The 15,000-nt window shown below is 38.4% G+C and overlaps 2 protein-coding genes across 2 annotated transcripts in view; both read right to left on the reverse strand.

Moving 5' to 3' along the window:
• Positions 1 to 440: 440 nt before the first annotated feature.
• LOC310739104 (uncharacterized protein) lies at positions 441 to 6,163 on the reverse strand. The gene is made up of 4 exons (XM_083564743.1): positions 6,064 to 6,163; positions 3,710 to 4,027; positions 2,092 to 2,158; positions 441 to 1,995 (listed from the first exon to the last, which is right to left on the reverse strand). The coding sequence occupies exons 2-4, from the start codon at positions 3,968 to 3,970 to the stop codon at positions 1,928 to 1,930; spliced, it is 396 nt and encodes a 131-aa protein (XP_083420869.1). The 5' UTR covers positions 3,971 to 4,027; positions 6,064 to 6,163; the 3' UTR covers positions 441 to 1,927.
• A 3,221-nt stretch (positions 6,164 to 9,384) lies between these two features.
• The window catches only part of LOC310739487 (serine/threonine-protein kinase 32A-like), a 15,655-nt gene continuing 10,039 nt past the window's right edge, over positions 9,385 to 15,000 (reverse strand). The window contains exons 10-12 of the mRNA XM_083565411.1: positions 14,332 to 14,460; positions 11,718 to 11,782; positions 9,385 to 10,700 (exon numbers count right to left, since the gene is read on the reverse strand). Of these exons, the coding sequence (XP_083421537.1) occupies positions 10,589 to 10,700; positions 11,718 to 11,782; positions 14,332 to 14,460 (306 nt within the window). The 3' untranslated portion in view covers positions 9,385 to 10,588. The remainder of the gene's footprint in view (positions 10,701 to 11,717; positions 11,783 to 14,331; positions 14,461 to 15,000) is intronic.

Below are 15,000 nucleotides of genomic sequence, written 5' to 3' on the forward strand. Positions count from 1 at the left end.
TTCTCAGAAGTTGGTTCTTGCTGCATTTGTGGTTTCACAAACATTTTTTTGTCTGAGGTGATGGACAAGGAGACGCAACTGCAGTTTTTACGTTGGTCTACATTTCTCTTATAGCTCAAAAGGATTATTCTCGAAACTTCTTTTGTCAAATCATCTCAAAGACACGATTTGTTTGATCAATGTAATGATGTTGCACAAAGCTGCTGCTGAGATACAGCTCACTCTCTGTTTGGTGGCTTTTAAATTCAGTAAATGATGATATTTTTTTTGCAGTTCATTATGGAGATGATGTTCGGCAGGTTTGGTGATGATTAGACAAAATCCAAGATGGTGGAAAATGTAATGAGGTGTAAATTAATATCACAGTCTGAACTGAACTCTGTGTTTCCACCCAAATAATCCCGAGATGATGATGATAATTACAGACTCTGTAGGCAGGATGTTAGTAATCACTTTTATTTGTCATTTATTTCCATCAAACTTTTACACACATTAATAATCAGCTCAGCGCTCTGTCCCGGAAAACTGCCTTAGAATAAAATCTATATAATTAATCGCAATGATTCACAATTTACTAAAGCAAACACCTTAATAACATTAATCAGATTCCCAGAATAAAATGAACATTTTAGCATCACAACATGAATCAAATCAAAAAATCAAAAAAGTGAAGAAAGAATACAATAACAGCAATGACGTGTGTGTGTGTGTGTGTGTGTGTGTGTGTGTGTGTGTGTGTGTGATACACTATAGACTCTGATATAAGGTTCAATAATAATGTTCACATCTGTAATTAAATGTATATACACTAATTACCCAAATGTGGTGTGTTTTAAAGTAAAGTTTAAACATGTTTTAATGCCTGTGAGAGTTGCTGCTGTATTTAAAGTCCTGATGATGAAACCGTAGGAATAAAAGTGAACACATTTCCATGAAACCTGGAGCATGTAGCATACAGGAATATACTGTATATATTAAAGCTTTTCTACACTGATTTGAAACAGAAGCAAAAGCGGATTATAAAGAGGATACTGATCATAGCAGGAAGTTAAAACCCTTTTGATATTTCTATTTTTTATATGTGTGTGTGTGTGTGTGTGTGTGTGTGTGTGTGTGTGTGTGTGTGCACTACAGTGAACGCTTGTTTGGAAAGAAAAATAAAAGGTGTCTGTTTCCACCAGCATTCACAATTTAAGATCTTGTTTCAGGTCTGAAGGTTTTAAGATGTTGTTGGGCTAAAATAAGGAAGACCTGACAGCCCTGAACAGGACAAATAAACTCACTGTCTTTGTTCCAACAAACGTTCAACTTCTTTCAGAGTGTCAATGCTCCAAGTCACACCACGTTCATTTTTGTACATTGTCTTTACTTTCTCCTTCACCCCCAGAAACCGATTCAACTTATCCCCCTTATTGCCAATCCACTTCTCTTTTGCTAGATGATCCACATAGATTTCATGATTATTCATATAATCTATGACATCATCCACTCTCTGCTTCTCCTCATCTGTCACATCCTGAGGGTTTATGTGGCCCAGAATTTGGGAGAAGGCTTCACGCAGCTCTTGGCAATACGCACCGTACATTATTCCATTCGCATTCACATAGAATTCATTATTGTCAAAGTGAACCACCATTTTTATCTCAATTTCATCTGCGGTGTCTTGGGAAAGTGTGTGATGAGCTAATCTCTTCATTGTTTCCTCATTAAATTGTGGTAGATTAGAAAAATTATATTTATTCAAAAAATCAACCAGAACTTTGTAATGAAATTTAAGGATGTCATTGTTAAAGACATGCTCGCCTCTATCTGACCTTTTGAGTTCCTCCGTCAGCTCTTCATTAAAGTCTGGTTTGATGTCACGGATCTTTCTTAACATGTCTTCCTTAATTTCCGCCACTCTTGTCTCTCTCTTTCTCTGTTCAGCTTAAGATATTACTTGTGCCTTTTTGGAACCTTTATTTACACATTCAATAATCTTATCCATTCTGACCTCTGTGGAGAAAAGAGCAATCTAAATATCTATATGATTTATTAAAGGAATTTCAGTAATATTTGGAAGAGTGAGAGGAGCAGGAATATCACACACACCTGACACATCACTGAGGCCAGGAATCTTAGATGTTGCTGCTGCACCTGCTGCTGGTTTAGTCGACTTCTAAAAGGAAAGATAAAAAATATATAATATAAAGAAGGGCAGATGATGGACCGAGGAGCCGAATGAAAATAATCCACTTCAGGATTGAGTTCTATAGTTCTATATTAACTGCTGTCCATGGCCGCAGGAAGTGGGGGTGCTGGGGGTGCTGCAGCACCCCCTATTGGCAAGAGAGAGATTTTTAAAAAATGTAGGCCTATTAAAATTTTTTTGCACAATTTATAAATTCCTTATGAATATTTTAGGAAATAAACACGTAGGCCATTAAGTGTATTTTGGATTTTAATTTAACTATTTTGAGGCCTAATCAACACAGGTTCGGAAGTTACGTTGTCAACGTCAGGCAGGCAGGCTAGTGGTAACGTTCGCTGAGTAAAGAGGTTTCCCGCTCGTTCCATGCAGCGTATGATACATCCATCTATGGCAGCAGCAGACTAGTACATTTACAAAGTCTACTGACAGAAACGAGGAGGAAATATGGCACAAAAACGGATTTTGGATTTTTTTGGAAAACCACCAGTGAAGAACTCTAGAACCGCAACCATGACAACGGAGTCTGTCCGCCCGCCTCTGCCTGCAGTTGCACCGGCAGCCCCAGCCCCAGCACCCGCAACCCAACCTAGCGTGATTGGATTAGACGAGCCCTTCCAGCCAACATACAGTTTCAGATTTCCTGCACGGCGTCGTGGTAATGAAACGTTCTCACGTTCTGTTGCTCCGGCTTGGTTTGCTAGATGGCAGTGGCTGCATTATGTGAAAGAGACTGATCAGATTTTGTGTTTTGTTTGCCTGAAAGCAGTCAGTAAAAACCTCATACCTAGAGACAACAGACTACAGTTTGTGCTTGTTATTAATTAGACATATGATCATTGGTAATGCGCGTCAAGTTCATGTGTAAAGCGCGTTTCACACGCGCGGGTGATTTGAGTTTGGCTTTCTCTGGCAGCGCGCACACATAGCCTAAATGCCTTGCCCTTGTGGAAGATCAAATTAGCTCTTCATACCTTTTACAACAACATGAAGATATCAGAAGAAGAGATCGGTGGTCTCTTTCCTGCTCGTGTTCCACATCCCTCTCAAAGCGCAGAGCGGGAGGCTATAACGCGTCTTTGTGTGGAAATATAAAACTGTTATTTTTTATTTTTTTAATGGATTCAACTTTATTATATTCTGTAAGTTACCAGTATTTACTGATATTTATTTCAATGCTTTACAGACTTTAGTGTGTTGTTTCTTTGGGTTTTTATTTATTTATTTTAAAACAACCCCCCGACCACCGCAACACCGCCGGTATTTGGTCCACTACCACCGCGGTGGTAAAAAAAAAAAAAACTGCCATCGTCACAGCCCTATGTTATTTATTTTTAAAATGTATTCTAAATAGACCCCTAGGCTCATAGGTTTTTTGTCCAAAAAAAAATAAATAAAAAAAATTCACATCACCCCCTGTTCAAAATGACTTCCAGCGGCCCTGCTGCTGTCTGTATGGGATATTAGAACCCTTTACTTTATAATCAGTTTTTGGATGATAGAAGCAGAAATATCACTCACCGGCTCATCATTTTCCTTTTTGTCTGTTAGACTCAACTGGATTTTCAAACTGGTTTTAATGGCTTTTCCTTTCTTCTTTACCATCTCTTTATTCCCTCCATACAGAGCCAACACCAACTCCACCATCTCCTTCACCGTCCCGATCACTGGAACGATGTCCATGAACCCGATCCACACCGTGTCCACTCCAGACCCAGTGCCCCTAAATCCAGTGCCCTTGGATCCAGGATAAATCTTTTTCTCTGCAGTTGCAGTTGCCATGCTGTTACACCGTCTGTCTGTAGAAACTCTAAATGCAGCTTTTTGTTGATTTGGATTCTGTATTTTTTTGCTGTCACACAAACAACAGCCCACTTGTTTAGAACAAAGTTCAGAATACAGCAAACACCCCAGATGATGAAATGTAAAAGTGAAAGTACAACAAACACAACAAGTTTCTGCTTCAACACTTTTCCTATTGCTTCAAATCCCATAAAACATAAATCCTTACTGAAACTCAGGTGTTCACACATCAGCAGTGATCAATGAATCAACAAATAATGAAAGTACAGTGGTACCTCGACATACGTTTTTAATTCGTTCCGTAACCTCGCTCGTATTTCAAAGCAAATTTCCAGATTGCAATTAATTGAAATGCCATTAATCCGTTCCAGCCCCCAAAACAGGGCCGCTGGAAGTCATTTTGAACAGGGGGTGATGTGAATTTTTTGTATTTATTTTTTTGGACAAAAAACCTATGAGCCTAGGGGTCTATTTAGAATACATTTTAAAAATAAATAACATAGGGCTGTGACGATGGCAGTTTTTTTTTTTTTTTACCACCGCGGTGGTAGTGGACCAAATACCGGCGGTGTTGCGGTGGTCGGGGGGTTGTTTTAAAATAAATAAATAAAAACCCAAAGAAACAACACACTAAAGCCTGTAAAGCATTGAAATAAATATCAGTAAATACTGGTAACTTACAGAATATAATAAAGTTGAATCCATTAAAAAATATAATAACAGTTTTATATTTCCACACAAAGACGCGTTATAGCCTCCCGCTCTGCGCTTTGAGAGGGATGTGGAACACGAGCAGGAAAGAGACCACCGATCTCTTCTTCTGATATCTTCATGTTGTTGTAAAAGGTATGAAGAGCTAATTTGATCTTCCACAAGGGCAAGGCATTTAGGCTATGTGTGCGCGCTGCCAGAGAAAGCCAAACTCAAATCACCCGCGCGTGTGAAACGCGTTTTACACATGAACTTGACGCGCATTACCAATGATCATATGTCTAATTAATAACAAGCACAAACTGTAGGCTATTAAAAAGAATTTGACTTACAAGTAAAAATGTCTGTACAGCGTTTTTTCTACTTGACCACAGTAAAGAATATGAAAACAATCGACCTGAAAGCGAACAAAGGAAGAAACGTTTAATGAAGACGCAAGTGAAGATATGGGAAAAGAAAAAAGAGATTCCATGCAGGGATGAGACACTATTTTTGAATATTCGATTAGTTGATTTAATTCTAGAATATCTAATGTTCTAATGTCTGTTGTGGATCATTCTCTAAAATAAAATGTCCATGTTCTGGTGCTGTAACCAGAGGGTGGCGCTGCCAATAACACACAGAACAGCTGTCACAAAGAACCGGCTGTCAAATATAGCAAGGAGACATTTTTTCCATTTTTGTGTGTCAGTGTCGGGCTGCAAAGATGAAGATGACGATGTTCACTCATCATCTCCGCAGTGACGCGCCTATAGAGAGAAATGCACACTTAATACGGAATACATAATAAACATATGCTAGTCGGTTTATTTTCGTTTTGAATTGTTTTGTTTAAAAGTAGACAATTCAAGCTTTCTATATAGAAAAACTAATGAAATATTTTTGATCATTTCCTAAAATATTCATAAGGAATTTATAAATTGTGCAAAATATATTTAATAGGCCTACATTTAAAAAAAAACTTTCTCTCGCCAATAGGGGGTGCTGCAGCACCCCCAGCACCCCCGCTTCCTGCGGCCATGCCCCAAAATACCCCCCAGTTGTTTTTGTTACGTGTTTTTGAATAAGAAAAAATTCCATCAATTAATATATACAAATAATATAAAAAGCGATAACGCAACGCCACTTTTGCATTTTCTCTTCAGATCGTTTCCCTGTGAATGTAGTCTAAAAGGCACATCTGATCAAATATTTTTACGTTTTCACCCGCGAGCGTTCTCGTGTAAACAGGGCCTGATTTTTCGCTTTCTGGCGAAAGTTTCTGCAAAAAATCGACCGAGTGACCGCGCGTATCTCAAAAAACTCGTATGTTAGGGCTCTCGTATGTCGAGGTACCACTGTATTTAATACAAAAATCACACCTCGATGTTCTCTCAGCGCTGGAAACTGGACTCTTCTGCTGCGCCCTGTTATGTCTGTGAGTATGGAACGTGAAAAGGGTCATAAAGTCTTACATGAGACCCTGATTGAAGATCAGTGCTGAAATGGTTCATTCAGCTGATGACTGATGTTTCAGTGCTCCAGACCAAACCAACATCATGGCTGAGAGAGCCATAAAACCCCCCAAACTATGCTGAAAGCTGCTCCTCAGTCTGGCACTCGCCCTCATTTAGCCTTATTGACTCTTCACAACACTCCTGCCACTGGTCTCAAATACTCTCCAGACCAGATCCAGATGTGTAGAGTCTTTAGTGTGACTCAGAAGTACGAGTCGTCTCAAAGAGTGATTCGATCCTTTTCTACTCTACACAAGAAAAACATCGCAAAATCTCCATAGTTTCTGAACAGAAAACAGACTTGAGTAGTTCGTCTGTCTACACTCTTCTAGTCCGAGTCGTTTGCTCTTTTATCACGTGACTCCCATAAACACGACACAGTTAAATATACATATAAATGATTGGAACTCTAGTTAAAGTTTTGGAAAAGTTGGAAAAACTTCGATTCAACATCAGGATTTTGAAATAAAAAATTATCCTCCACCATTTTTGATTCTCATGGATGATGTAAACTCCAGCAGCGCCCCCTACTGGTGCTAACATGTAATGTCTCTGATTTAAGTAACTAACCGAAATTCTTCTTCTTCTTCTTCTTCTTCTTCTTCTTCTTTCGACTTCTCCCATTAGATGTCTTCACAGCAGATCATCCGTCTCCATACCCCCCTGTCCTCTACATCTGCATCTTTCACACCAACTACCTGCATGTCTTCCCTCACCACATCCATAAACCTCCTTCTTGGCCTTCCTCTTTTCCTCCTTCCTGGTGGCTCCATCCTCAGCATTCTCCTACTGATATACCCCATGTCCCTCCTCTGCACATGCACACTTGGTGCTCGGTGAATCTACTGATCACCAACATACAGTTCAGCATCAGTTCAACATCAAGCAGAACATTTAGAGAGGAATAAATGATGAAGAAACTCCAGACTGGAACTCACCACCACACATGTGACCTCGTTTACATGTTTTATTGAAGTAGTTATAAAAAGGTTTTGTGTTCATGATGATTGTAATAGAAATCAATCAGCGTTTGAGTCATAAATATCATTCTATTAATAGATCAGTGTGCTGAGAGTCACATTCGAGTCTTTACACAGAAACTGAGTTGATTAAGTTTGAAGGTAAAAAACTTTTGTACTTTTACTCAAACGAAAGTTTAAAGAAACACTTTTACTTTTACTGGAGTCACATTTTACTGAGTCTCTACTTTTACCTGACTGCATAGTTTGTGTACTTCATCCACAGCTTTCACATGTGAAGTGAAAAAAGAAAAGAAACAGCGAGTAAAAAGCGATTCTCCACATCACCTTGGTGTTATTTTGGACTGAAAGCCACATTTTACATACAGAAGCTTTGAGCAAAATGTCAGTGTCCTTAAATCTGGGTGTTTCCTTCTCAGGAAAGAACTTCCTCTAGAATGGAATAATGATGATCAAATTCTTCTAGTTAACAAATCCAAAAATGTGTGTGCTTTAGTGATGAGATCTCCTCAGCTGCTCTTTTCTCTTCTCACTGCTGAGATCAAACATCAAACATGCTCCTCACATTTTACTCCTCAGGTACAAGAAGGTGTGTGAAAGCAAGTACAGGAACACAGCGTGGTGGGTAGCGTTAGCATCTTCGATTAGCAACACATCTATAAACATAAAGCTCTTTTCTAAAGTGCATTTGGAATTGAAGAAGGAAAATAAACAGTCAGGGCTAAAGGTCTGAGGGCATCAGCAACAACTGTCTTTAATTGATCAGAAACAGATCAGATAATCACAACATCCTTCTGGAAGAAATGAGCTACAGAGATGTTAAAAAAAGTTATTGTGATCTGCTCGGGGACTCATGATGTGCAAACAAACTCTCACAAGTGCTCACATGAACATCATTTAATGATCGTTACTCAATATTCAGGCCTCGTGTGATGCTGATTAACGTTCTTCAGATGTACAGGACTGAGCGTGTCATCACGACATCACGACGGGTTCCACCAACAAATCTCCATGAAGCAGCTGAAGATGATTAAACTCTAAAGCGCATGAGCCCCTTATTGCAATAATGCAGCTCAGCCACCGCACCTTCTCAGCCACACACACACACACACACACACACACACACACACACACACTGATCTTATTACCTGTTCTAGTCATCTGAAATGAAGAAAAGCTTATTGGATATAAATTCATAAGAGATTATTACAGATCATAACGTTTGTCTCCTTTATGTTCATCATCGTTTCATTTAAACTCCTATAATTTCAGAATCTTCTTTAAAAAAATTTTTTTTTGCCATTTATGTGAAGAAAACAGAAATTTCATGGTTGAAGTCAATGGTCAGAGTTTTTCCAGTCTATCTGGATTTTTATGAAATGTTTAATTCTGCTTGAATGTTGAACAGTTCATAAATAAAATAAAAATTTATATCCAGAGAGAGAAAAACATCCTGCTTTTTCCTGCTCCATTTTTTAAACATTCACAAATGTTTTATTTCATTCCGATGGTAAACACAAGGTCTTCAGCTTCCTGCTCGATTCATGTCAAACGTATTGAATGTTGCAGAAACAAACAAAAATGTATGAATAAAAAGGAGAAAAAGTTGCTTTCAATTTAAGTTTTATAAGTTTTCTTCTCTCTGAATTTGGGGTTAAGAAGCAGTGCCAAGTCCTTTACACTTTAAAACTCTCATACAGGGAGGAGTTTATTGATGCTTTACTCTCATTGGATATTCAGATTTAGATGGGCAGCTCCTGGACCAGGGTTTAGAGACACCAGAGAGTTGTGGATGCAGTTCTCTGTTCAGTTCTAGTGTTTGTACTTTTTAGCGTAAATCAGGGGCCCTCATACTATGGCCCCTAGGATGAATACGGCCCCTAAGCCCCACATGTGGAACGGCCCTCTGAACAAAGCCAGAGACATATTTTGAACATGTAATGTTTAATCTAATAAAGTTTGGCTTTTTAAATAAAATGTCCCGTAGTTATTAAAGGTCGAGGCACCAATAATTGATCACTGGAACTTTCAGCTATTTGCCAAAATCCATACAGTTTTTACGGTCATTAGGAGAGCGGCCTCTAGAGGTGAATCACTGATGCTGCGTGCTGCACAAAGACCGCTATATTTATTTATTATTCATAACTTTATTTTATAATTATATTTATTAATGAACATATTCATATTTATTTCATCCTTATTCAGATTTCTTTTTGTAATAAAGTTCAGTACTATTTCACATGGAGTCCACTATCAGTCTAGTTCTTAACGTAGCCTAATTATTTATGAGATTCGCCCACAAACCACATGCATAAGTAAGTAAATATTTTGATTTCAACAGCAATGAATATGAAGAAAATGTCATTATGACAGTAATAACACACTTAAAAACACACTAAATAGGTGATAAATCTGTTGAAATGTGATGCTCATTTATCTGTACTGTGCAGAACAAAATAAACTAATCCAGTATTCGGAGACAAAATAAATACATTTAATCTCCACAATAACACTGACAGTCTCAGACCTCCAATAAAGAAAGGAATAATTATGTGGCCCTCACAGAAAAGGTTTGGGGGCCCCTGGTGTAAATGATTTCTTCATTAAAATTTAGTTCATTAATAATATTTGGAGGTCAAATACGTCTTTTTAATGAATGAACTGCATCCAGAACCACTTTACAAAATTCATTCAAATTTGTCCAACTAGCCAATGAGAGTAAAGCAAAGTTGAGCCCCGCCCTTTATGAGAGTTTTGTACCAGTGTGATGATTAAACCATGATCCATGATCAAGAACCAGAAGTTCATTAGTTCCAGTTTAAGGAACTTTCTCATCATTTTATTCGTTTCTTGAAAAGTTACATTCAATACTTTGGCAGATACTGAATTCCATATAAAACCCGAAAGTATGATCAGAAAGCAGGCTGCAGGAGGACAGAAGTTAAACTCAGGCCAGATAAAGCCGTATTCGTGTTTAAAAGCTGATGAAATGAAAAGAGTTGCAGACTTTTGGACCTGACTTGTGTGCAGTGTGAAGTTAAGGCCACTGTTCAGGAGATAAAAACCCCAAACACCGCAATCACACACTTTACAGCAGCAACGTTTTTCCTCGTCTACGCTCACATTATTGTGGTGCTTTCAGAGGAAAGAAAGAAAAGAAAAAAGGGAAAAAACTATGCAGGAAGGACTGAATTCTAAGCTGCACTCGTTTACAAGCTCCGCATCTCAGAGCTTCATCTTAAGGTCATTGATTCCTCGATTAAACCAGAACCGGACTCAATGTAGCGTTTTCTTGATTTTGAAAACTTTCTCCCTGGATGCTTCTGCTGCTCTCGCTCTAAGCCTGAGTCGATCCAGTTGATGATCTTCCTTTTCTTTTAAGGTTTTTCAATCTTCAGCAGTTTTGAGCTTTAACTCGATAAACTCGCTGCGCTGGTGACGTTGTTGTTCTGTCCATCCTCAAGGACTCGGTTCTCCTCGTTTGGGTTGCTCGAGTCCATGTCTGCTCTGTTCTTTTTCAACCTTTATAAAACAAAAAGAGAGTGATAATAAAAATTGATAAAGACTATGAACATGAATACACTATTCAGACTGAACCACAGCAGGGGTCATGACCTTGAGAGGTACTCAGATACCAGAACCTGAAAACAATACATTTATCCTAGAATTTAGCTTCATGTGTGTGTGTGTGAGCAATCAGATATAAATTCTCTTTTATACAACTGAGTAGCTATGGGGTTAAGGGCCTTGCTCAGGGGCCCAGGAGTGTCTGGAGCCCCTGAGCTCTGGAGCACCAGGAGCTTGGTGTGTCTGAGATCTACGTTTACATTAATGACATTTGGCAGATGCCTTTATCCAAAACAACTTACAGTTATAAACCCATGACCTCCTGATCGTAGTAGTAGTTCCTAGAATAGCAAAGTCCACTAAAATGGTAGAACATTCTCACATTTAGCTCCTAAACTCTGGAATAGTCTTCCTGACAGTGTTCGGGGTTCAGACACACTTTCCCAGTGTAAGTGCAGATTTAAGACGTATGTTTTTAGCGAGTTCTACACATAACACACATCACATCATAACCTTGTGCTCCAGAACATCTGATCACATGCACATTATCAACTTGTGCTGTTAATATCATGAACAGCAGCTACGCTAATTCCTCTCCACTGTTTCTCTTTCTCTCCCCATCCCGAGGCATCCTGAGGTTCCTCCAGCTCCAGTCACAAACATCTAGAGACGTATCAGTGCCAATTGGATCCCACTTCATGTAAAGTTTGGACATTGGACAAGTCCAGTGCCTCCCCACCACCTTCCCCAGATACGGGTATCGATACAAATATAGACACAACTTCAGATTCATGCATGAATATAAATATGAATTTAGATACAGTGTGTCATTGTGTCACACCTACATTTACATTTACAGCATTTAGCAGAAGCCATTATCCAGAAAAACGTACATTTATCTCATTCACACAAGTGCTGTTAAGGTTAACTGCTGTACTGTTAATGAAGAACGTGTGTGTGAACGTTTCTCACTTCTCTCTGTTGAAGACGATGAAGTCTCGCTGTACACAGTCGAGGCGCTGCTGAAGCTGACCGTTCTGCACAAACACAACAAGCACAAACATTCCTTATTCTCATTACATATGTCAGGGGTCCTCAAACTACATGACCCCCGAACCCTGATACACACATGTGGAACGGCCCTCTGAACAATTCCAGAGACAGAGATGTTTTACTCGTATCATATCTGTATTTGATAACAAAGTTTGTGTTTGGAGCTAAAATGTCCCATACCGATAGTTTTTCCGGGTTCTGGTCTGAGTACAAGAGCGGCCTCTAGAGGCATAACGTAGCCTAATTATTTGTTGGATTCACCCACCAACCACATGCATATGCATAAGTTAGTAAATGCTCTTTGACGCTCATTTATCTTTACTGTGCAGAACATAATAAACGAATCCAGCAAAAAAAATACATTTAATATCATAATAAAATCTTCACAGTACTACTGATGAGTCACTCCGGCCCGTGGCGTCTCCTGTTACAGACCCTCAGGAAAGAAAGAGTCAGAAAAATTACAGAAATGACATTCATACACATTCATGGACAAAAGGCAGATGTTCTGATCCAAAGAGAACTCTGACCCTGATGGTAGGAGTCTGTGTGAAAACGCTGTTGTGGAAGTTACTGTAGTCTGAAAAACACACGTCTGCTAATAGATAAGAAGTTTTAAAAGAAAAATATTTTAGTTTTAACTCAGAGATGTTGCATTTTTCTCTCCTGATGTCACTTTTATTCATTTTTTTTTCTTTTATATTTGAAAAAAAGCCAGATTTTTATTAGCGACTCAGCGCATCAGTCTCTCAGAGAATAAACTGGATCAATTATGGAATAATTTCCCGCTGTGGTATCGCTAATGTAATCAGCTAATGCTCTCATTAAGGAAGGAAAACAAAAGCATACTAAGAGAGATAGACAGAGAGAGAGAGAGAAAGAGAGAGAGAGAGAGATAGACAGAGAGAGAGAGAGAGAGAGAGATAGACAGAGAGAGAGAGAGAGAGAGAGATAGACAGAGAGAGAGAGAGAGAGAGAGAGAGAGAGAGATAGAAGAAGAGAAAGAAGATACGACAGATGAGTATAGGAGATGATGTTTCTGCTCTCTGTGTGTGTGTGTGTGTGTGTGTGTGTGTGTGTGTGTGTGTGTGTGTGTGTGTGTGTGTGTGTGTGATTTAATTGAGTTTATGTACTTTACATTAGACTCGAGGGCGGCTGAGGACGAAGGGCTGAGAGAGAGAAGGAGACTGCAGAAAAACAAGTAAAAAAAAAAAAGCAAAGAAAGAAGGGAAAAGACGGAGGAAATATAAATATGTAGTTTAGAAAATTTATATATAATTATTATTAAAAAAACTATGCTGATAATTATATCATATTAATAATGTTTAATAAATGATTTTACTCAGAACCAGATTAGATTGCTGTAAAACACTGTGTGTGTGTGTGTGTGTGTGTGTGTGTGTGTGTGTGTGTGTGTGTGTGTGTGTGTGTGTGTGTGTGTAATAACAGGAAGACTGAGTTTTCCTCCCACACGGCTCTCAGCAGCAGCAGCACGAGTCACCTTGAAGCAGAATCTTTACAGCTGAAGTGTGATGCAGGACCACCTGAGCTGCGTTAGCGCTTTTACAAATACACAATTCACATGAGTCCGACTGACGAATCAGTCAACCCTTTATTTCTCTCCCTCTTTCTCCCTCTCTCTCTTTCTTTCCCTCTTCATTACTATGCAGTGCCATGTGCTTGTCCGTGTGTATGTATATATATATATACAGTACAGACCAAAAGTTTGGACACACCTTCTCATTCAAAGAGTTTTCTTTATTTTCATGACTATGAAAATTGTAGATTCACACTGAAGGCATCAAAACTATGAATTAACACATGTGGAATTATATATGGAATTATATACATAACAAAAAATAACTGAAAATATGTCATATTGTAGGTTCTTCAAAGTAGGCATCAAGAGAATGCCAAGAGTGTGCAAAGCAGTAATCTAATAACTTTTTTGTTATGTATATAATTCCATATATAATTTCACATATAATTCATAGTTTTGATGCCTTCAGTGTGAATCTACAATTTTCATAGTCATGAAAATAAAGAAAACTCGCTGTATATTGCATTATTCTTATCCTTATTTACATACTTATACTTTTAATAAACTTTTATAATTTAATAAAAAAAAATATTTTTTTACATTTATTTTATTTTGCTTTTTTTATCTTTATATTCTACTTCTATTTTTTTATGTTTACATGTTGGACAGTCATAAAAAGCATTTCACTGCACACACACACACACACACACACACACACACACACACACACACACACACACACACACGCACACACACTAGGTGAGATCAGGTGGAGATAATTTTGAGATTGATAAATGATGTCACACTGTGTTACCTGCTAGAGTACACCTTCAGCCAATAAAATGCTCTCTATGGTGTATAAGTCCCGCCCTCTGCTCTACAGTAACAGTTATTAATTGTTTTCTCTACCAATAAAAATAAATAAATTACTCATGGGCATCTTCAGCATATTCAAAAGTAAAAAAGAAACAAATAAAATCCTGCACACTGCACCTGTGGAGATCCGTCAGAGCTCTGATCCCTCGTCTTCCTCGCTAATCTCTTCTTCTTCTTGTGCAGTGGCTTTGACTCCAGGATCATCTCCTCCAGCTCAAACGTGGGGTCACAGTTTAGTCTCCGTCTCTACAACCATTAAAAAAAAGATTGAGATTATAAAACAAAACCTGGGCAGATGGTAAGGAGAGCTGAGAGTCTCATTATTATGTATAGAACGTTTTTATGGCCATCTGTTATGTACACACACTGCAGGCTATTACAATTTCTACAACTTTTTTTTAATAAAAAACTATTTTACATTTTTTTTTATTTTACTCTTTGGGGTGGAAGATCTCCTGCTATAGAGCTTAACACCCTATTAAACATGATGAACGTGAACACTGACTGCACCCCAGGCCTCCTCACCTCACCTACATCAGTACCTGACTTCACTAACACCCGTGTAGCTGAATAAATCTCCACTATATCTAGTGAAACATCTTCTCAGAAGAGTGAAGCTCATTATACCAGTGAATGAAGACTAAATGTGGAATGAGATGTTGAAAAAGATGCACAAAGCAATCTTATGCTCAGGTGTATACAAACTTGTGTCCACATTGTGTATATATTCAGTGATTGTTTTCCTGTAGCTCCTGTTCAATATGTGCATGCGTGGTGGTGTGTTTT

This window comes from Silurus aristotelis, assembly GCF_946808225.1.
Source record: "Silurus aristotelis genome assembly, chromosome: 16".
Lineage (NCBI taxonomy): Eukaryota > Metazoa > Chordata > Actinopteri > Siluriformes > Siluridae > Silurus > Silurus aristotelis.